General features: G+C 35.4%; 1 protein-coding gene across 4 annotated transcripts in view; it reads left to right on the top strand.

The window, feature by feature from the left end:
* The window catches only part of HBS1L (HBS1 like translational GTPase), a 59162-nt gene that overhangs the window by 1845 nt on the left and 32716 nt on the right, over positions 1 to 24601 (top strand). For 2 of the 4 annotated variants that reach the window (XM_085575226.1, XM_021540654.4), the window contains exons 2-4: positions 907 to 972; positions 2763 to 2900; positions 5030 to 5224. In XM_085575226.1, the coding sequence (XP_085431352.1) occupies positions 907 to 972; positions 2763 to 2900; positions 5030 to 5224 (399 nt within the window). Of the gene's footprint in view, positions 1 to 906; positions 973 to 2762; positions 2901 to 5029; positions 5225 to 5883; positions 8867 to 24601 lie in introns of those variants that run through there. The other 2 variants (XM_085575229.1, XM_085575227.1) reach the window with 2 other exon arrangements.

Here is a 24601-nt window from a genome sequence, read left to right as displayed (position 1 = left end):
AGCTGGAATACTTCAGTAGCTTCTACTCTGTTCTCTGTAATTTATGTAATTTTTAAATACTAATTTTTATGGTCAGTGCATACTGGGGTCTGTCTTTTACAATAACAAATAGAGGTTACTTGTGAAACTGCCAAGTGTAGTAGTGTCTTTAATAATAGTTTGTTACTTTTTTCATGTATTTCATTATTACTTAGTGAAAATTACACAATTTTTTAAAGATTGGCATAATACTAGGATTCCTTTTTTGAGAGGAAGGCGCATAACTTATTATTTTTATTTCTGCGTGCCTTTTTTTTTTTTTTTTTGTGAGGAAAGAATATTTTTAGCTTTAAGTAACTGTATAAGATACCTGCTTTTTACCTGAAACAATTTTGCATATTCAGAGGGAATTGTGAATTTTTTTTTTGCTTGCTGAACTTAATTTGAAAGGTGGATAGATGTGAGCATAAAATAGAGAAGAAAGGTGAGAAATGTATAGGAATGGAGTAGAAATGCTGATCCTTAGCTGTTGGACTAGAAATTGTAATTGACCTGCCTGTCTGGGGTGAAGGCTGAGAGGTCAAGCAAAAATATCAAGAGAAGTGCCATGGGTAAAGATTTGTGGAATGTAGAAAGATTTAGTCGGTGAGGGCAAAGGAGATGCTGAAGGAGGAGGTGTGAAGTGTGGCAGCTCTTGAAAATTTTCAGCCTAATGAATAGAGTATTAAATGTTAAATTATATTATTTTAAGAAAATTCTGTTATTGGAGCTTGGAAGGTTATTTCTCACATAGGAAATACACAGAACCTAACTGTACTTCTGGAATACAGGAAATGTATTATTTCATAAAACCTTGTGCAGAACGTATTTGAATTATAATATTATTTAGAAATTGTGTAGATTAATCTTGCTATTTTTGCTTCATAGACTTTGAAGATGATGATGTGTATGGCCAATCAGTAGAAGATGATTATTGCATTTCTCCTTCAACAGGTTAGTTCAAATAATTATCAAGTATTATTCATTGATGCCTGTTTTGATATTTATTTCTAAATAAAATAAATTTTAAAAGCTAGTGACACTTTTGAAAAGTGCCTAGTGGCCATAATTCTGTTACAGTCAGTTATGTAGTGTTAGACATTGGACTTTTGAAAGTCCCCTTAGACAACTGGCCACATCTTGAGCCCTGCATATATATTACCTTAGATGGTTGGAATGTACTTGTTAATGTAAAAATCTGCTCTGTGGGAATGTGTTGATAATCTTGAAGCATTTGGTATCTTTTCCTATGGTTAGTAGGATGTACCTGGGCTTGACAGTTGTTATTATGCACCTGGTAGTTGATGTCTTCTACACACCCTTGGGTAAATATGGGACAGGGAGTCTTACTCTGGGTTGCAGTGCTGGTCCTCTCATGCAAGATCATGTGGAGCTAATCAGCCTTCCACCATTTGCAGTGCTGCAAAGTAGGTTTAAAAATAGCAATGGCTGTGTGCTCAGGTAAGGCATAATTGGAGTGGCTCATCCCAGCTCAATTCAGCCCAGCTGTAGAACCATTAAGTTGTGCTGTCCAGTCAAGTCTCTGGCAAGGTTATCAGTTTAGGTTTCCCTAGGTTTGGTGGCATTGTTTCTAGAGCTGAGTGGGCCCTGGAAATAGTACAGCTGGTGTTGATAGGAAGCTGTGCTACTGCAGGTAGCTGGTTTGGATCTAATCCACTGTGATGTAGGGTATGACCTCTGGCCACAGGTACTTGAGATAATTAGGTCTTTAAAAACTCTGGTGTTCTCCCATGCTGTTGATTTCAGTGATGAAAATGTGCAATGTGTACCTTTTGCTCAAGTGTAGAGTGATAAATGGCAAAATAAATTCCTGACTGCACACTAATTTTCCTAAGATCTCTTTGTGTGGAAGCTTCAATTATAAACTAATCTGATGTAGATTGTATAACAGTCCTAATAATTGCTTCAGTTAATGGCAATTGAATATGAAGTGTGTGTATGCATTTGGGAAACAGTTGCTAGGAGTTGCTAGTTCTGGATATACACCTGCTTTCAGTATGGATTTTAGAGCTGGGGAGAATATTTCATGACATAAGGCAGTTTGTTTATATTATGCTTTGCACATTTCTGAGAGAGTATAATGACTGGGGCTCTTGTTCAGCAAGGAGTTTTATCTGTATATACCTTAATGTTGCTAAATCAGAGTGAAACCACACACTTGTTTAAAGTTTTGTGTGACTATGTGTTTTTACTCATGGGCTGTATTTCTAATGAAATTCCAAGAAAGAAAGGATGTTTTCAACTCCATTTAATTCTTATCAGTAATTTAACAGTTACATACTATAAAAGCCATGCTAATTTCATGCTAACTTTTTAAAATTCAAAAATGGATATGGTTGAGAATTCAAATTCACAAATGATTATGTAAGGTTCTGAGGACATTAGGCCATAGATTTGTAGAGAAAATAGTGTTTTTTGAACCTGGAGTATAATCTTTTTTGTAATGCTGAATTTTGCAGAATTATTGCATTCCATGGATACAAGGATATTGCCCAGCCTGTAGTTTCACTGTGATGGCGATTTTTTTTTTATCCTAGCATGAGCTGTTGTATGCTCTGTGCAGTCCTCAGTTAGTAGTTATTACACAGTAGTGTCTCACTACCCCCTTGAAACCACTGCAACAGTTCAGCATCCTAACTTATTTTACCTTGAGTTATGTTTTGCTTTTGAAGGAGAAAAAAAATTGACTTGATTTTTAATACTTTGTTTTTTACCTAATGCAGCAGCTCAATTTATTTACTCCAGACGAGACAAACCAGCCACATTTGCTGAGCCATTAGAAGAAGAATATGGCTGTGAAGGTAGTGATGCTGCTGCTGATTGTTTTACACCCACTCATCAGTTGACTGAAGTTGATAGAGGTAATTATGGAAAGTAACTATCAGAATAATCTCTTACATTAATTAAGGATTTACTAGAATAGTCTTAAATTAATGTTTCTTACTTGACTGACATTGCTCACAATTTTAGAATCTTGTTATAAAACAATACCCTTCAGGGAGCTACCTTCAGTGGTCATTCTTCAAGTTCACAACAACGTTTTGTATACTTCTTGTAACTTGGATACTTGTAATTTGGTTGGATACATTGGATACAATGTGTTCTTAGTTTCTTACTAGAAATAATGAGACTTTATGTGAAGTGGAGACATTAGAGCAGCTGTACTGGCAGCTCAAATCTTGACTCTTGAATATTATTAATTGAGTATTAGTATTAAAATGATTTCTTTTTGTTTTGCATTCCAAAATACAGCAATTAGCAGTATTTAAGAGGTTTTCAAATTCTCTAATTTCCTTTTAAATGTAGCAAATATTCTGTACAATCTTTCCTTACCCTTACCTTTTTAAGTTTGTAAGACTTTTGTTTCCATTCAGTCTTGCAGCCATGAACTCCATGTTACAAGCTGAGTTCTGAGCTGAGTGGTTGGGGAAAAATACTTGCTTTTGTTTTTTAAACTTGCTGCCTATTTGCCTAATTGCTTGATTTCTGAAAAAGATTCACAAGTCTCTTTCCTAACTATTAATAGCTAATATAGTTTTTAATGATTTGGAAATAATTAGGGTTATTTTAAAAATGTTGAAAAGAACAGACTAAAGTGTGTTGAAATTTGGTACTTAAAGTTGCAGAAAACTCAACAGTTAATTAGAATTTTGATTCCATGTCAAGTAAATTGGTAGAAGTTAAGCTAATGCTTAGAGATATGGGGAATAATATACATGTTTTTACAACAGTAAATAAAGCTGTGGAGGGCAATTTGAAAGAATGAGCCAGTATAATGGTACAGGTGATCTAGACAATGCAGTCTTCTGGCTTTGCAGAATGCTTTTGACAGACTCAATCAGTTAAGACCTGGTATTGGTGCTGGAAGGAAAGTATCATTTTGGACTAAGAAAAGAGGGTAAAGAAACCTCAAAATACCCACTTCTACTGTGAAAACAGCAGTGATCTCACAAGACCTATTATGTTTCATACAGTATGTAGTGTTGGCCATTAATACAAAATTATTGATGTAGCCAGGGTGGCTGTGAAGAGTTTCACAAGGTTGTTCTTCTTGAGTATTAGATGGTAAAATAACAATCAGCACAATGTGTAGGGCTCTGCCTGCTCTTGTTTTGTAGGGCAAATGTCTGGGGGACATTCATTGCTATTTGAATTACAGGTAAAGGGTGCTAACCTCATGGAGGTAGGAATTCTGTAGTGTTGAATTCCCAAACTTCTTTAAATATATTCCAGGAAGTGTTGAAATACAAGTATGTAATTGTCTTCTTGTTCTTCATTTCCTGTTTTCTAAAATCTGAACTGGCAGAAGCTGGGATTTTTAGGAAGATTTTATTCTTTGTATGTTTGTATGGGTTCCAGTGAGTGGCAACCTGGTTAATTTTCAGTCTCTTGTTGTGCAGCAGGTATCTTAGTAAAGGCTTATAGTAGTTGCAGAAATATGCTCCACAGAAAATTTATTTTATCAGCCAAGAAATATATTACAGTTTTAGAAATGGTAAAAATTAGAAGTAGTTTCAAACCTGGTGTGTTGATCCAGGTTTTCAGTTTTTAAGGCCTGAGGACCCTGAAAATGCTGTTATACTTTCAGTGTTAATTGTGGCATCTGTAAACACTTAAAATGTGCTGTTCAATGGATTCTACGTTGACTTACTCTATTGCTTTGGATAATTTTAAGGTGATTGTATTTCTTCTCTGTGGTGAGGATAATTATTTTGCAATATCAACATATTTCAGTACTGGGACTTTCTAGATGAATAAATAGTCAGTAATATGTTCTTTATTGCTACATCTGAAGTAGGTTAAATATTCTGCAGAGTGTGGGAACAAAGCCTTTCAGGGCAGTAAATGGGATTGAAATTAATTTCTAAAGGTTTTAACCCTTATTGTAATGTTTTGTCCTTCTGTTTGCTAATCAGAGGTGCGGTGCTAGTGGTTAGGCCATTGGAGACATATTTTTGGGCAGCTTATAACAGTAATGTGTTTCTTTCAGCCCGTCTTAATTCATGCCTTGATCAAATGAGAGAAGTTTTGGCAGAGTCCATACCAGAACAAGCAATGGTGCAAGCAGTACTGGATACTAAATTTGATGTACAGAAGGCTTTGGATCTTGTGCTTTCGCAAGGCAGTAAGCAAAATGCGAAGACCAAGAATAAGGATGCTGTGATTTTAGCAAAGACTACAAAAGGTATACTTATATTTAATTGCTTACATTCAAGGTGATTAATTTCATTTCTAACTATGGTTTAATTTGGGCTTTACAAACTGTAAAGACGCTTATCATTGCAATAGTCATTTCTAGGAAAATGAAAGAAGACTAACTATATGTGTATTCTAAAACATTTCAAGGAAAGAGCTTTTCTTGAGGAGAAGTCAGAGTAACACCTCAGTGTCAGTTTAAATTCAAGCTGTGACCATCTGCAGTTCATGATAGATTTCTGATTTATAATATATTACTTAACTGAATTAATGCATGCCCTTAAATTTGGAAAGTATCTTTAAATTATTAGTGCTGTTATTTATTTGGTAAACTGACATCTTCCATTCCTAGTATTTCCTTTTTTGGGTAGTGTCTATACAGTAGCTTTCTTATTCTGATTTTTACTTAAATATTTGCCGTCTTTACTGGCATTCTCTGCTGATTCTTAAAGTTTTTTATGTATTTCAATAGATACCTGTGATTTACATGTAGAACATTCCTTACCTTTGGATGACACTTAATAATTGAATGCCTTTTCATGTTTCTTGATTTTTTTTTTTTTTGTTGCTGCTGTCAACTTTTAAAAAATGGGATATTTCATTGTGACTGGACTTCCATCTGAAAATTATTGGCTATTGTAAGGTAAGGAGACTTATATTGTTATCCAGAAATGTGTGTTGGTACAGACAGTTTCTCTTGTGCAGTAGACAATTTTGCTGACAACACCAACAAACCTGGGTTTGGAAACTTGACAGCCAAAAGTGATTCAGCTCTTAATTCTTTAAGTACAAATTTTGAAAAATCCAATATACATTCATGTGAAAGGAAAGGATTGAATTCCTCTTCACTGGTTCTGTCATCTGCGTTCAGTGATGATTTGTGTAAAGGATCATTTTGTGCACCTGTGAACAAACAAGCAGAGAAGCAACTATCAGAAAGTGCTAATGCAGTAAGTTTGGTTCCTGGCAGTCAAGATGTTTACTCTAGCATAGGAGGTAACCCATTGGAGTGCAAGGAAACACAGGACTTGAAATCCTTGATGATGCAGAATATGGTTTGTGATTCTCTGAGTCCTGAACACAGCATTCCTCTTTTTTCCTCAAAAACTTCTGATTGTAATAGAAATGCAAATTTTTGTAGTCCTTTATGTTTAGCAAGTGCTTTAGGAAACTCGGCTCTTGAGAATGAAATCAGTCATACTATAAATAAAAAGAATGAACTTCTTGAAAATTTTTCTTCACTTGCACAAAGTAGAAAGCAAGAAAGCCTGTCTTCAGACATGGCTGCTTTGCCAGTGTTAAGATCAGGAAGTACATCATTGGCTGAATTGCTTCAGGAGCACCAGGAAAGCAGTTCTAGCCACTGTTACTCTTTGGCTGATCTTTACACCCAGTCAACAGCAGGTCTCACTGATAGGAAGTTGGGAAGCTCATCATTATCACAGCTAGCAAGTCAACCCCAAATTTCAGGTGGGATGCCAGAGCTAACAGGATCTTTGTCTTCTCTAGCCCTTTCTGAAGTTTGTCCAGTAAAGGAGGTTGAGAATTTATCACTCTCAGATTTAATAGCAGAGACTATTGAAATAGATAAAACTCAGCAGAGGACGGACTTGCCCATGCACAATGTAATTGAATTGAGGCCCACCCAAGGAACCAACATTGATTTAAGTGTCCTTGTAAAAAGTGCAGATGTATCTACAGAGAAAAGTGTGGTAGGACAGTCAAATATCTTAAGTCCTGAAACGAAAATTATAAAAGAAAAACAAGGCAAATGTTCTGGTTTTGCCAAAACAAACAGAAGACCCAAAAAAGGGCATGGTTTTAAGAGGCAGGATTTGTCCCTTTCATGGATAAAGGCTCTGCGTGCAAGACCTTCAGCTTTTGCTTTAACCTTGTGCCTCCATTATCCCCCAAAAGGGTATAAGCGGCGCACAGTTGGGATACACAAAACTTTCCTATACAGTAGACAAGTACAAGATGTAAAACCCAAGGAAACTGGTCCTACAATAGCTATAACACCATTTGACTTCAAATCAGCATCTCCTGATGATATTGTGAAAGCTAACCAAAGAAAAGGTTTTACAAGACAGTAATGAGAAACAAAAAAAAGGCATCAGTGTTGATATTGAATTGTATTAAAAAAATTAATATAGGACCTACTTATGATCCAGAATTTATTTTTTTATTATTTTTTAAATTGGCATATTACAATTCTTGCTGATAGGTAGAAATTTGTATGTGAACTTTTAAAGTGTTGCACTGAATATCCTAATTTTTGCATAATTTTCACTGACAGTTTAATATTGTTAACTTTTGGAAAGTCTTGAACTCCACTATACAGATACTGCATGTACAAAATTCTGTAAACACCATTAGACTTCTTGAATTATTGCTTTAGGTGTTGAAGATACAGTTCACTGGGAAGAACAGTGAATTATTATTTTGTAAAGTAATTTACTTTTCCTATATGGTGTATAGTTTGGGAAGCAGGAGCCTCAGTTTATATTACAACTGTTTTATTAAATGTTCTTAAGGTTAGATTTTCTGATAAAGGTATGTTATTAAACTGCCAGTCTTGTAATGGATGTTTCCAGTCAATGTCATTATTCTATCTTTATACTGATCACACTATTACAACAGAAATGCCTTTAGTTTTTAAAAGCCTCAAGGACCTCAGGTTTTGACAGTTCTGGTTGTGGTTGTACATATGTAGTTTTTGATAGGACCAAATTTGTAGGGGAGCAAGCAATTAAATTGTTGTTGTGCCCCACAACTCCAGTTAGCTATCAAAATGTGATATCCAGCATTTTAAACCAGCAATTTTATATGTTTGTACATGCTGCATGTATTTAATAAGAAGTTTCTGTAGCATTCTGTTGTTTATTCTCAAGCTTTTCAGAGAAGTGCTGAAATTTCAGTACTTTCAACTGTAGCATGAGAGTCTTTGCTCAATGGAGAAAAAAAATAAGGCAAAGCCTAAGTGCTGTTTGTGTCTGTCTGCCTCTTGTGTTTTTTGATGAAAACTTCCTTAAGAAATGGAAATACATTCTCTTCTGCTGACAATGCAGAATCTCATGTTATCTTTTGAATAAATGAAATCTTTAGGTGAAAGATCCAAATCAGAACATTCTGGACTTACTATGGTGCCCTGTTATTCAAATTAGTAGCTGCATATATGTTTTAACTTTCCTTTTAATACACATTATGACCTCTAATGTATTTCCAGTTCATTGACAGTGTTTTAGATTCAGAACAGCAATAAGTTCAATAGAGATACTGCTGCAACTAGAAAAATGTGTGTTCGTAAACTTATGCTAAACTTGGCAGCTAGTATGAAACAGTAGATATGACTTTCATCTAGTTTTAATCCAATTTTTTGGAGCATATTAGATCAAAAAAAAGGCAAAACCTTCAGGTTTATCCCTGACTTTAGATTGCACTACGATTTTGTTTCTAAATAAAATAAAACAAAACATGTTCCAGTTTTCTCAGGTACAAATTTAATGGTCTGTATATTTTGCTTGTCTAGTTGATGCATCTGTCACTTAGTGCTAAGAGCTATGTGAACTTCAACCTTGTGAATGAAATGGATGTTTCTTACCCGAATTAATAAAAGTTTTATATAATGAGTGCTGCAGTGTTTATGTTCTAGTTGATTTGTTAATTTATCCTAACCTATTTGGAGTTCCTTTAAAGGATTAAATAATACAATCCAGTGTATATACTATGATTTGATAAGTTAATTAGCAGGAGCATAATTGATCTCCTGAGAAGACTTTCTATAAAAGTCTGGTGGATACTGATTGTTTTATTGATTAGTCATAATAGCAAATCCTACTATGTCAAAAATACAAAATGCTTTTCAGTGATCTTTTTCTCTGCAGTTAATCCAAGCTTTAACTTCCTCCCCGCTTAAAAATCCAAGTCTGTTTTTCTTACTGACCAAAGGGTCCTGTTAGCAGAGTTTGTAATTAAAGCTCACTTTTCCCCGAAATTGTTTGTATTTTTCTAGTAGAGAAATTCTAATTTTTCAAAATAAAATATGAGTGCAAAGTTTGGCATTGTCATGCCTGTTGTATTTGTAGGTGGTTTTGCTTTCCTGTGTTTCAGATACTCCAGAAGACTTCATTAATGTCAGTAATTAGAGATTTCTAATATGTGTGGGTCTTTTAAAATGGAATACATTTGCTTTACCATATAAATATTTTCTCTAACTTCTTATTTGTTCTGGTCTGTTTTCTCATTCCCCTGGCTGGCCTTATTTGCATAAAACTCCTTAGAATTTGTTATAATTTTAGACATGAACTGGACCTACAACTAAATATAGGTCCTGTGGATACCATTGGAACAAGTAGTAGGGGGCAATGTGTAGAAGCTCAGTTTTGGCATAGTTTTAGTGCTGATTAGAGCTTGAACAAGTGTCTGAAGCCAAAGAGCATCAGCATTTTATGTTTATCATGGATCTTACTGTGGGACTGTTACCTTAGTAAACAACTTTGGTTCTTGTTAGGCAGCTAGATTTTCATATATAATTACTTTCTCATTGGCATTTGACTCTGGTATTAGTGGTCATGAAGGAGCAGTATATGCTGCTCAGTGTGTAAATAGTAGGGGAGGGGTTTTTCCTCAGTTTACAATCCTGAATTCTGAAGTGAGCCTTGAATTAATACAGACCTGCAGGCTGAACATTGGAGAAGGTACCTAAGTGGTGGATTAACCTGAATTCCAATTTCAGCAGAGATTTATTTTCATGCCTAGACAATTTTATAGTTTTGTTTTTCTAAACAAAAAGTATTGTGACACTATATTTGCTTTTAAAATTAAACTGGTATTTTAATAATTTCCTGAATTATTCCTTTAATTATTTACTGAGAATGAGATATATGGTATCAAGGACAGGTTTAATTGTGTTAGAGTACTGCATGATATGGCATGTCGCATTTTTGTGTAACAACTGTCTGGCCTTTGCACTGAAGGATTTGTGCCTAATGAATATTAGAATTCTAGTAAACGAAATCCGCCTGTTTTATGTTTGACATGGTGAGCTTACTTTCTTAATTTATGTATATAATTCCCCCCTCCCCCTCCCCCCCCATTTTACAGCTACTGTCTATCTTTGGCTAATATGGTTTAATTGTGTTACTTGGTTTGGAATTCACATATTAACATTGCAAAGTACTTGTCTGTTTTTGCATATAAACAGAAAAAGATAATATTAAATTGCATAGACGTACTACTAGTGTGTACTCCTAAGGCATTTTGTACATCAAATCTATTCTGTGCATAATTTTTAAATGTCTGTTGATTATTTTTAATACAAAATTGACTTCTGGATGTTGCTTCATGTATGTAAATAAAATGTATATTATTAAAGGACTGAGTTAATTACAATTTCTTGTTAACTTACCTGATAGAAATAGAGTTGAATGTTCTGCAATGTTTATATCTATTGTGGAAACAGACTCCAGTTCTTGTCCAGGTTGACATAGGCATTCTTTGCACAGAGGATTCCTTTGGAGGAAGTAAGGCAAAATCTATTTGGACAGTTCTCAAGATCTTTAGTTTCATATGCAGCAAACTGCTTGAATTTCTAGAACTGTTGCACAATACTATTTCAAAATGTTATTTCTAAGAGACTACTTGGTGCAGGGAGTTAGTCTTTGCTGTCTTGTGTTTTGCCCAATTTCCTTACTGTGCCATCCAAAAACATTTTTCTGTAATCAGCAATTTCTAAAAATCTGCACTTATGCAAACTAGTACTGGAAAAATCAATATCTGGGTGAAAGATTTGTCTGAAGATAGGATATGCCTTGTATTTTTATGAAGCATACATACTTAATTACAGTGCCATTATACAAGGGTAGTAGTTCATATACAAGCTAGGGTTATACAGACAGTCACGTCTTTTTCCAATCTGAAGTACTCGATTTCTCAAATTTTTAAAATTGTTTTGTATTAGGTTTCATTATGGATCAATATCTCAAGTAAATATTTAATGCCATTGTAATTAATGTAGTAAACTTCCTTAAAGTGCTGAAAGGGGATGCTTCTCTGTTAGATTGTTGTTGGTTGTTTTTTTTTAATATAATTGAATTTTTTTGGTTATCTTTTTGTTTCATTTTGTTGACATGTAGACAGCTGATAAACTTAGATTTTATGTTCAATTTACTGCTTCCAGACTTCTAATTAGATGATAGGAATTGACATTAGTCCAAGTTACCTGTCTGCACTGGACAACAATGTGAGGAAACAAAAAGCCAATAGTGATTTATTTATTTATTTAATCACACTCTTTGTCTTCCCAAATTGCTATCTCATTGCAGTTCAATGGGAATATGTCTCTATTTTAGTATTGCTGTATTATGCATCAGTTGCTCCTTTGTGTGATCTATTCAAGTACACCATATTACCAAAAAGTAAAAGCTAATTGCAGTTTGTGTTTTTAGGTGATTCTTGAGATGAGCAATCTGTATGAAGCTGCTCATCAGCTTCTAGTTGTCATCATGGAAGTATTCTTTATCTGGTTTGTGGATTTCTTACATTGCATGCTTAAAAATGGCCCATTAGAAACAATTGTCAGTGACTTCTGAGGTATGTCAGTAGTTCATTGCTCAAATAATTGATTAGTATGCTTAGTATTGGTAGGATTCCTTTAGAAAATAACCCATTGCCCTATAAGTTTCTGGAAATAAGACCAGAAGAGGACTAGAACCTGTAAAATGGTTGTAGTCTGTAGAGATTAAAATTGTATTTGAAAGAGAATCTTTGAACCATTTCTTAAAAATTAGACCTAGGAAAATAGTGAAAATTATTTTACTCTTTTTATAATGAGATTATGGAGATTTTAGAGAAGAGTTGCTTGTGAAGTATTTACTCATCATCACTGAAGTCCCAGCTGACTAGAAGCTGGTGAGCATCATCCTACTTTTCAAGATGGGCATTAAGGAAGACTCCAGAAATTACAGGCCTGTCAGTCTCACTTCAGTGTCTGATAAAGTTACGGAAAAGATTTTTCTGGGGGGTATTGAAAAATATCTGAAATACAACACAGTTGGTGGTCACAGCCAGTATGGCTTCATGAAAGTCCCATCTGAGTTTTGTTTTATTACAAAGTAACTCATCTAGTTGGGCAAGGGAATCCAGTTGATGTAATATTTTTGGATTTCTGTAAAGCTTTAGATGCTGTCTCTCACAGGATTCTTCTGGACAAAATGTCCAGCATGCATCTGGATAAACACATTGTGAAATGGATGAGCAGCTGGCTCATGGATCAGGCGCAAAGGTGTATAGTGAGTGAGGTGACATCAGACATCTCTAGTGAGACTCCATCCTTGGCCCTGTGCTTTTCAACATCTTCATAAATGACTTGGACGAAGGACTGGAAGGGATAATGAGCAAATTCAGATGATGGAAAACTGGGAGGAGCTGCTGACTCCCTTGAGGGGAGGGAGGCCCTGCAGAGAGACCTCAATAAATTGGAGAGTTGGGCAGTCACCAAAGTGAAGGTCAGCAAGGGCAACTGTCAGATTCTACACCTGGGGTGAGACAACCCTGGAAGTACATACAGACTGGGGAATGAGAGGCTGGAGAGTGGTGCCATGTAAAGGGTCCTGGGGGTCCTGGTCAGTGGCAAGTTGAACATGAGCCAGCAGTGCCCTGGCAGCCAGGAGAGCCAACCCTGTCCTGGAGGACATCAGGCACAGCACGGCCAGCCAGGCAAGGGAGGGAGGGGATTGTCCCGCTCTGCTCTGCTCTGGGACAGGCTCACCTCCAATGCTGGGGTCAGTTTTGGGTGCCACAACATAACAACATTCAACACTGGAGAGCATGCAAAGGAGGGCCATGAGGATGGTGAAAGGGCCAGGAGGGGAAGCTGTATGAGGAGCAGCTGAGGTCACTTGGTCCGTTCAGCATGGAGGAGACTGAGGGGAGACCTTATTGCAGTCATGAGAGGAAGAGGAGGAGCAGACACTGATCTCTGTGGTGATTAGTGACAGGACCAAGTGAATGGCCTGAAGTTGTGTCAAAGGAGGTTTGAGTTGGATATAAGAAAAAGATTCTTCACCCAGAGGGTGGCTGGGCACTGCAACAGGCTCTCCAGGGAAGTGGTCACAGCACCAGCCTGACAGAGTTCAGGAGGTGTTTGGACAATGCTCTCGGGCACATGGTGTGACTCTTAGTGTTGGTGCTGTGCAGGGGCAGGAGCTGGATTTGGTCCTTGTGGCTCCCCTCCAACTCAGAATATACTCTAATTTTGTGATTTTATCTATATGTGGAGGTAATAGCTGATGAAGATAGATATTATTTTGATATTTTGAGTCTTTTTATCCATAACATGAAAGAATGAAAGCTTAATAAAGATTTCTCTTTTTTGACTGGTGGCGTATGTTCTTGACACGTGTAGCATTTCTCAGGTGTCCTTTGTTCTGTATTAGTGATATTCAGAGATTGCAATTTGAAGCACATTCTTGTAGTAAGTTGTTTTCAGTATAGTCAAGACAAGCAAAGATTTTTGTTTCAGGAAATGTAGCTGGTATTCACAGGTTCTCTGGGAAATCTTTCTTAAAATTAAAACTTCGAGAAAGTATTTATGTGAAAATGGTACCCTCAGTGAAAAACATCTGCCTTTTCATTTAATTTCTGCATCTTATTTTTCTGTCTAAACTACATTTTCATTTCTTTTTGCTTGCGTTAGTGTTACAGAACAAACAGATACTGGTGATTGAGGAAGGTTCTATTCCATTTTAGGCATCATTAACAGAATTGTAACCACTTTATGACACTAAGATTTTTGATTTTAGTGATGCTTGAGCAAGAAAGAAGTCAGATGTCTGTAAATGTGCAGTCCTTGCAGGAAATTAAAAGCACTGCAAACTGAATCTGGTTTGGTTGTTGTTGGGGCAGCAAGGAATCTAGAGTTGACCTGTCTTTGTGGTGGCACTGGCTATTTTCTTTTATGGTAGTTTCTCAAGAATAGCACCAAGAACAGGTCTATTTTTATAAATATTTAATAAGAAACAAACTTCACAGTAGAGAGTCAAAGTTGAAAGTAAGGCACAGGAAGCTGAAAAGCCTTACTCATGACATGCCAGATAATTTAGGAATAGAGCATGTGTCTCACATTTAAGTCTAGGTTTGTAGCTATTAGGCTTTACTACTTCCTTTTTCTTATAGATAAGCAGTTAATAGATGTTAATAGGAAAACAGGTATTTCTTCACTGACATGTATCTTTGGTTTATGCTTTTTATTCTGCATTTATTCAGGATTTTGACATAACTGGTAATACACTATGGGCAGTTTCAAGAAAAGAATAAAATCGGCAGGTGCTTGCCTTACATTTTGTTTTCATTTTCTGATTTATTTTTTTTTTGCCTCTCCTGCATAAGTGTTTTCCTTCCTTTTTGCTTTATACGAGTAGGAGTTAAAAATGAAAAATTCATATAAACATCACCACAATGTGACTTGATACAATTAGCTCTTCGGTTTTACTCAGCTGAATGAAGCAAGCTTTGGTTTTTGTTCAGAATGATACGTGTTTCTCTTTCCATGGACAAATACTTGCTTTCTGTCTTTTTGTTGCCGATGGTCATTGTGATAGTAGTTACTTCTTAGTGCAGAATGTGAGAATGCAGATTATTGTGCTTTGACAGATAACTTTTATCACTTCTGGTTGTGGTTAATGGACAAATGAAGTTGGGAGCCTTCAGTGACCAAAACAACCCAAGCAAAACCAGACAAACTGATACTTCTGGATTTTATTTATAGGGAAAATTCCAAAGAAGACCAAACTTTCTGAAGTTTAAAGGTGACGTACAATATATTTTTATTAGCTTTAGATTTCCTTAGGTTTTACTGCCATTTATCATATTAGGCTCTAGACGCTTTGATTTTGCTCATTGGAAAATCCATTATTCATACACTGGTAGCTGAGAAGAAATTTTTATTCTAAACTTCAGTTGGATGTGGTAACTTTTCTGTAACATTGCAATTCTCAAATGCCTGCTGCAGAGATGAGGACCTGTTGTACTTAATTATACTCAGGTATGTTATGCATTCTGTCTGTGACAAAGAAAATGTGTTCTTTTCTCAATGGAAATGTTTGAAATCTGACATGATATATCTTAAATCATGGAAAGTAAATGAGAATATAAGACTTCTGTGTTTTGGGTAAGAAAAATATACACACAGACTTTGCAAAGTTACTGAATCTTGACACAGAGATACTGTGTGGGTTTTAGAAAGGAAGTGGCTTATTTCAGGGAAAAATGTGTCACCAGCAATGAAAAGCTTTTTAAAATCCTTTGAAATACATTTTTGAGATTCTCCTCATACACCTACACTGGAAAAAGTGACACTCCAGGCTTTTTCTGAGTTTTCCTTTATGGTCCTCTAACACTAGTTTGGTTTACTTTTGTTAGGACAAAGTGTAAACCAATACAAAGTCAGTCATTTCCATAGTTGATTGTATCATGTATGAAAATTGGGTGTTGTGCTTGGAAACTAAGAGAACTTGGATGAAACTAAAAATTATGTGTCCTTTTTAGAACTTTGGGATTCCAGAAGAACCAGATATCCTGGGGAAGCCGTAGCTCCACTTTTTCTTACAATGTCCTATCTCAGTCCATTTAGGTCATGGTAAAGATCAACTATTGCTTGGTTTTCTCAGTGTCTTTAGAAGGTAAAGTGAAGAATTTACTAAATTCTCAGATGAGATTGCTGGATTGTTGGGAGTGTATGATTGGAGTCAGATTTTTTTTTTAAATCCTGTTTTAAGGATGAATGAATCACTACTGCTGCAGTGCTGTCATGTATCAATTTAAAGATTCAGTCCTACCTGAAGTTGTACTTCAAGTTGTACCTGAAGAGTACTCAAAGCAACAGAATGCTGTTGGGAATCTGACATGGTAGTGTTTTGCAGTTGAAAACTAATGCATTTCAGCTTTAGAAACCAGTGAGACATCTAAACATTACAAGTGGCATATACAATCCAAAATAGTGGGAGCAAAAGAAGCAGGCTAAAATACATTACCTACTGATAAAAAGGAGCTTCAGTGCTAACAGGAAACCTGGGAAAATTCAGAAAATAAGTTAAAAAGTAAAAGCCAGGATGGTGTAAAAATGCAAGCTTTAAACACAAAATTGTTTCGCAACGTCTGTTTATGCTAACAGTTTTTCACTACAAATACTGTTCCCTAGAAAATTTGTGTCAACAATGCAGACTTCATCTCTGTACAGTCTTTTGGATGTGCTTCTTCAGTTTTGTGGATTCAGAATTGTTACAAAGCACATTAGTTGCATAGTCTAATGTATTATGGCACATATATGTTAGACATAACAGAAATGCCACCACTTGTGTGCCTCTAGTTACACCTGAGCTGTTTTCTTCTTGGGTGATTATGACCCATTTTTCATCATATCAGCTTCTGTGTTTGCAGCCTTTCAGTCTTCAGCGAGGACACTTAGAAATATGTAAAGTACCAGTTTCCTCCCTTCTGTTACATCTGTGATGATTGAAATGGCCATTATAATAAAAACTCATGAGTCCACTGTCAGAAATTAATGCTAAAAATGCCAGAAGCCTGGAAAACTAGCTGACTTCATTGTGGAAAATACTTATGTCTGCAGAAGTTGTAATGCCATATTGTCAAAGACATGCAAGAGCTTTGGCTGTTGCTTCAGTTCTTTTTCTATATTTTTACTGCCTATATAGAAGCTCACCCTAAATGGAAATTTTGTATCTATTTTATTCCAAAATACGAGTTAAAGTTATTTTGGGTACTCCTTGCTGGAGTCCCTGCTGCAGCTTTTTGTGGTTTAAGAATCACATTTTCCTATTTTAAATGTTTTCCTCTTCCCTATTGCTGACCCACATAAACAGGAAAATGACTAACTTTGCTTGTCCACTAGGCAAGATAGCGTAACTGTGTGTATGCCAAGTGCTGTGCTCAGTTGAGAAAAAAGTGCTATCCAAAGATCTTAAATAAATGCTTTTCAAGGTAGAAATGTGCTTTAAATTTGATTCTTTTGATGCTATTTTTATGATAACATGTATGCAAACAAACTATTGCAAGATTGTAGATGCTATATGTGTACTTACAAGTGCTACTGTAAATGTGAAATGTAGAGAAAAACATGAAGCAATGAACTTGAGTCCATGTGAGTTCTCTTCTAAAGTCATGACAGAGTGAAATGCACTGCTTCAGGCTGGCAAATGAGATTTTTCTGGCGTTGATCCACCTCTGATAAATATTCTAAAGCTTGTCTAAAACTATAGGCTGTACTTTACAATATTCAATTTTGCTTCTTAACTCAGATATGCATTTTTTATAAATCAGTTTGTGTCTCTGAACTATTTTGGCAGAATAGAGCCTCCAGTCTTACGTTTCACGTTACATCTATATATAGGTTGTTATTTTCTAAATATGGGTCTCTCTTTTTCAGATTATAGTAATATTAGGTTTTAATTTTTTCTAGTCTTACTAAGCAAGTTCATCTTTGATTATGCTGGAAATTAGATAACCTTGGCTGACACCATATGAGTTCCTAGGAAAATGTGGAATAAATAAATTTTCAGAGTAATAATATATATAAGTATTGCAAGTGTAGGTAAGTAATGCAGATAATGTAAAACATGTATCAGTTAAAAAGAGAAAACATTTCTTATGCTGAAGTGTGGTGCAATTTTTGATTTTTTCCTAAACTTTAATACAGAACAGGTAGGGTTTTTAAAGTTGAATTTCGTGTTTCTCAAATGTGTGCTGCTATGCATGTCAAGTAGCTTTTTTGTGTCTTGTTTATTTCAGCTTGGCCAGTATCTGTGCTCTTCCTTGCAGTGATTTCCGTGATAAATACAGTTAGAGCTTAATTCTAGGATTTTGTATCAGTTAGCCATTCAGAGGTCTACTGTCAAATAAATCATCAAATTAATGGTAGAGTCTCTAAATTCTCAGCAATGTTAATTGTTGCTAGTAGCATCCATAATATATTCCTTAGGGAAATATGTATTTCTGGTATATAATCTGTTATAACTAGGTGTTTCTACAAACTACACAGCTGTGGTCCAGGAAAACTTCCTGGCTTTTCAGACAGCTTAAAACTAGTCTCTATATTTGTAGTAATAGTTGTATGAACTTTTTTCAGTTATATATAATATTTTTTGCTAATATGTTGGTTTTGATACTGTGGAGGTTCTGGACTGCAGATAAATCAAGTACCTTTGATCTGCCTACTGCATTGATGTAGCTTAAGTTTGTTTTCCAAGTTAAATTCAGAGAACTTTAGCAGTTTCACACCTAGCATTCAAATATTCTTTGGATTACCAGTAAGATATTTAAATTAGAAAGAATGCTGTATTTTTTTCTTTGTATTTTTATTAGCCATTGCTTCCTTTTAATTTCTGCTCTTCCTCAAATGTACTCTATTTATGAACAGGACAAGATGACAGTGTGGCAAGCTAATTCTGTTTATTTAGGAAATGTGTAAGGTGCTTTCCATTAGAATTAAAGGAAGCAGCAAAAGTAGATGTCGAATTAAGCCTGTTGATCTTACAGTGAAGACATACAGAAAATTTCACAAAAATAAACTAGAAGTAAATAATGTGACAGTAAAGTATGACTTAGGAGTATCAAACTTCCCTATCTGGGAGTTTCTATCTCAAGCTTTGAGAATGTGGTCATCCTCTCCTGTAGATGTATTTAGTTATTACTTATCTTTTATTAAAGATAGCTGCTGTTGAGTAGGTTTATGTGTGTGGTAATTGAGCTTTTATCTGTGTAGCACTGAGGCCAAAACTGAGATTGCACTCTTTCTTTCTAAAAGGTCAGAGTTGCTTGAGTTTAGGAGGTACATGCAAAAAAAAGAAGGTGTCTTTTACAGCACAGGAATATCTGGAAAGTCTACCGGCAAGGGATACTAGTGGTGGTGTAGCTAGTTATATCAGAAAAGCTGAGCTTTTAATGCCAGTAGTAAGATAGAATAAAATACTGGTTCACCAGCATCGTTATGAGCAGTCAAGGTCTCTTTCAGTTGTAAGTGGAGTAGCACAACTTCACGTGTCCCATTATGTTATAGATAAATTACCAAGAACTAGCAGATATGTGTGTGTCTGGACTTGAAACCTCATTTCCCTTTGTTTCTCTTCTGATGTTCCACCATGAGTGTCAAATAGTGTTGAGAGGGGAAGATGTTGAAAGTGGTATCTAGTAAAAAATAGGGAAAGCATTCTGCTAAATAATAGCACATTGTGAAATGTAATCACTAGTAGTGAATCATAGGTTGTGAGCATATTGTAACATATTGATGGTGCACCTGCAACCTTTGGTTTCATGATGTAAGAACACTGAAAATAAAACTAAGCTGGAAGGAGGAAATCTTAAGTGTTTTCTCCTGGTATTATGTTTTTAAAATTGAATGCCTCTAGAGTACTTAAACTGTCCCATGTACATAGAAATAATTTGTAATTCTAATATTTTAAAAATTATTTTAGGCTGAATCTGATATAAGAAAAAGTGTTGAACTTTACTTCACTTTTCTGAAATTTTTAGTGAAAAATTGTGATCCTGCAGTTATTTTTTTTAAAGTCCCCCACTTAATATGTTGATGTTGAGTGATAATGCAAAAATGAACCAATGGTATGACACGTCATCCCTTAATCATCCTTTAATCCTGCAGTTATTTTTTTTAAACCCTCCCACTTAATATGTTGATGTTGAGTAATAATGCAAAAATGAACCAATGGTATGACACGTCATCCTGTAATCAGAAATTTTGGAACAGTTAATGTGGGCAAGAATAGGTTGATCAATATTAGTCTCATTGGAGAAAAAATACAAAGGAGAAACGGGACCTTGTTAATTACTTTTCTTGGTTCTCTTAAGTGTTTTTGCTTCATTATTTTACATTTAATCCTTGTACAAGAAGCACTGTCAAAGGGTGTATGTTCACTCAGATTATTTCCTTTGAACAGATTGTGTGCAGTGTTTAAGTAACCTAATTCACATGTGCAAAGATCAATGTATTTTAATTCCTTTTGTTTCTGATTTCTTGTTTCTTAACATTCACTCTTTCTGAATGGTATAAATTCAAACATTTAACATTTAGCTTTTAAGTAATTGTTCAAATGGCTTTTAGATGTATGAAGTGAATCTATTTTTTAACTTTTTACAAGGTTATACATTTTCAGTAGCTGCCTAAGTTTTGGATATTAACAGATTAGTTAGAATAAGAAATTTTGGATGATAGATTAGTTGCAATAGCAAAAGAGCTAGGAGTTTCAATTTACAGTGCCTTTGAGCTACTCTGTTTTGTAAAACTGCAAATACCATATCTCCTACTCTATTGTATTTGATTATATCTCTGGTAATTAGGAGTCTATCAGCTCCTAGGTCTGCTAGTTCGGTATTGGCACATGTCACCTGTCAGAAGTACCTTTCCATTATTCATGTGTATTATTAGTTAATGTAAGCTATTTACAGTTGTTAGATATTTACCTGATGTAAAGTCTCTCTGTGCACTGCTACAGATACCTGCTCTGAAAAAAATTCCCATTTTCTTGGGGACATATGGGCAGGCCCTGTTCTTCTAGGTTGCTTTAAAAAGTGACCGCAAATATTAGGTCCTATTTAATTTCTTATTCTTGGGTTCTCTGAGCTAGCAGCCTTGCATAGAACACAACTGTTTCTGAAGGCAAGCTTGTTAGAATGTCAGTCTTGTGTTTTACTGGGTTTATCTTCACTGGAGCCTGCCTTCCAGCATCATTACTTCCATTCTGGTTAATACTGTCAGCTTTTTCCTTTTCAGTTTCCTCAATTTATTAAAATTGCTCCTGATCAAGAAACTCAAACACTAAACATTATTTTTTTGACAGTTAGGAAAATGACTGTGTCTAATTTATTTGATCAAAGCAATACCTTTTAATGATTTTTATTTTGGGATTTAAAATAACACACTTGTTTTCACTGTATTGGAGAGAGGTTTTTTTGTTGGCAATGATTTTTTTTTTTGTGTGTTCTTGTATCTAATTGTAGTTTTCAATATAGGGAACTGTAATACTATTTGCTACATTTTTTTATATTATGACTATTTAGAATATTATTTATGTTTCAGAAGAAAAGGTTCTGGAACTTTATTCATCTTTGTTCCTTAGTATCTCTTTCCTCTGTAGCAGTTTTCTTTCTTAGTGAAAGCAGCACAATGCCCTGAAGCAATTCTTCTTGAGTTCAAATCTCCACTATGGCTGTGGACTGTGGAATTCAAGAAGCATTTAAGTATTTGTAGCAAAAATGCAACTTATGTTTGCTTGAGTTCTTTATATGAACAAATATTGAACACAAAGATGGTTTTGAACTGAGGTTCAAACCCAAAGCTGGTTAGTAGTTGCAGTGAAATGCTTTTTAGCAGGAAGGTTGTCTCTTGCCTAAGTAGAAGAAAAAGTCCCCCAAAACATGAGTCTGAATGTTTGCTGTGGTATGGGGGATACCCATATAATCTACAATTTCTGTCAATTGTAGTAAAGACTTTTTACTTAGTTTTACCACATCCCTGAGAAGTACCCTGACTACCAGCTTGGGAAGATGTCTCCATCTATGTTGGGTAGGAGGTGGGTGGGCATGGCAAGGATGATCAAAAAGTCAGTTTCATCAAACCAAAGCAAAACCCCATGAAATACAAACTGTTCCACAGAGTGTGCTTCCATCTATTCAGTTCCATTTCTGCTGGCAATCCTGTACCTCCTCTTCTCTTTACCTTTAATGAAGCTCTAGTAAATACTGTCTCTTCCTTTATCTTTATTGTAGGTAAAGATTTCAAAATGAGGGTATTTGGCTGACTTTTTGTAAAATATGTAAGTACAATATGTCTATTATTTTGTCTTTTTAAGGGAAAAAGCCCCACAAACTGAAAGGGGACGTCTCTGAGAATTTGCTGCTTGAGTACCATAACCTTGCAAGGAGAAGTGCAAAAGTCAGTGTCAGTGAGTTTCTCCCTTGTACTCACGAACAACTCCTAGTTTTTTTTTATTGAATGAATTTGCATTTCAATTTACAGTGTTTGTGTGTACACGGTATTATGAGTAATTGCTGGATCTTTTTGTTTTTTTTTCATTTAACCTATACTCAACCTGTTGAACACTTGCTTCTTTAAAATCACATCTTGCATAAGACCCTGAACTGCTTTTTTCAGTAAGTGAAAAAAATTTTGATATGTGATTAAACTTTTGGCCTTCTGAAGCCACCAGTCTTCCCCTCTGAAATGTGCCTCGTGCTGTGGCATCGCCTTATGCTGTCTGCATTGCCATCCCTGAAGTCATGGAGAGGATCTAGTGTGATTGTAATGTCACCAGCAGAGTGAGAGGGTTGAGAATTCAGAGAACCAAAATTTAAATAAGGCTTTAGCTAGTCCTGCCTAGAAGTTCTCACCACACAAAATTTTTGCATTTTTTTGGAACTTAAAAATGCTAGAAATATTTGTAGCTTAAACAGTTATGTAGGCCTAGTAAATACATTTTCTTCTGCAACTTTAAAAGGCTGCCTCATTAAGCTTCTGGAGAAAATTTGTAGAATAGTTGTGGAAAAGTTGAAGAAATGTAAGATGATTTTACTCTTTAAATACTGTCAGTTTGGTTCTATGTTTTTCATGTTCACTGTTCTTAACCTTCTCTTTCATACTGAAGTAGTTTTATTGCAGAAATAAAAGTTGTGGATCAGGAAAGCTTTCCTTTTGTAAAATGCCTTGCACTTCTTCAGTACAATCAACAGGAATGTACTTGCATAAATAATATCAACATGTGAAGGGTATGATGTTTCTTAATTACCTGAGTGATGTGCAAATAGCACCATCCTCTGGAATTATAACATTAGTTATGAATTAAACCTGAAATTGCTATTTGTTATTTTTGGAAATTTGATATAATTGTAATAGAATGTACATACTGTACTTTCAGTTTTACATACTCATTTTGGGCCAAGGTTTAACAGAAATTCTGGTAATTTGCATGGACTCTGTGTCCTGTTCAATTAAGTTACTGGCTGAAGGGGATATATTTTTGGGGTTATCCTGCCCATAGTGCTGACTCTGCTCTTTACATGACCATTTATGGTAGGAAGTTGCACTTCAGAAATATCAGATTGAGTTTTTTGTAAATCTCAGTGAAAGACAATTCACAGTCATTTAAGAAAAATTCGTTGAGTTAGAAAACACCACCAACGACTTATGGTTGTGTATCTGGGGAACAGTAAAGGTGCTGTTACAGAGCAATTACAAATATCTAATAAATTATTTTTACAGGAGATTGTAGCTTCAGTTACAGATTGAGAATGGGTATCACTGGCATTGCTAGAGTGCAGAGCAATACACCTCCCACAAATTAGGTTTCAGTAGTTACAGGATGAGTTGTGCTGAGTTACGGTCATGTGAAGGACTGAATTTTAGTCCATTGAACTATAAGCAGTAGGTATGAGAAATATCACAGGGACATAATTTTGAAAAACTTGGTGGATGAGAAAGTTGCTGTTTTGATAGTTGAGTTCCTATTGGACCTTTACGTGTCGGAAACATCAAAAGGAGACAGCTGATGTTTGGGTACTCTTGAAAAGAAAACACGCACCACCCCCCAGTCTGCCTTTCTGTACAGGAGATCTCCGCTCTTTTACAGGGGAGGTGTTGGCTTAGTGAAACTGGAAATCTGAAGAGTTTTGCTGTAGCATCAGTGCCTGTCTCTCCCCTAGCAGATGAACCATGAATGCAAACCACACTAATTATCCATGTTTCTGGAAGGACTGTACCAATGGTCTACATAGAGAACTGGTCTGTGCATTTCTTTGCTGTCATGTGTTGATTAAACATAATTTCATAAAAATTGGAATGTTGATTTAAGCATCCAAATATTGAGACATACAAGTGTAAGTTGTGAAAATACTGAAAGCTCCCAGTTGTAATAGACATGAGTAAAATCTTTTATATAAAAATATACTTATACACTGTTCTCTGAGATGTGTTTCTGGCAACATTAGATATTCTAAATAAAATGTACATCATTCGATTGAATGATTGCAGTAAGGAGTCACTTGGAAAAAATAGTTTTAATAGGTAACATTAATTTTGTGCTGCTTGCAGGCTTGACTGTGTGTAAATTAAATAAGTCCTGATGGTCAGAAAATTCTCACAGGAAGATGTTTCAGGTGAGAAGAGCAAGGGAATGCAGCTATTATTGACTGCTGGGTTCTGTATTATTTGGCTTCATTTGGGGAGGTAGTATTAATGGCAAGAGACATGGTGAGACTCTAGAAATTTTGGCTATGTTTCAGACAGGAAAGAAAATGTGTTGTTGCCTTCTTTTAACACATTCCTCACCATCCACTTCAACCTGAT

Source organism: Lonchura striata, chromosome 3, assembly GCF_050655825.1.
Source record: "Lonchura striata isolate lonStrDom1 chromosome 3, ASM5065582v1, whole genome shotgun sequence".
NCBI classification, from domain to species: domain Eukaryota; kingdom Metazoa; phylum Chordata; class Aves; order Passeriformes; family Estrildidae; genus Lonchura; species Lonchura striata.
This window is presented reverse-complemented; position numbering and strand designations above follow the sequence as displayed.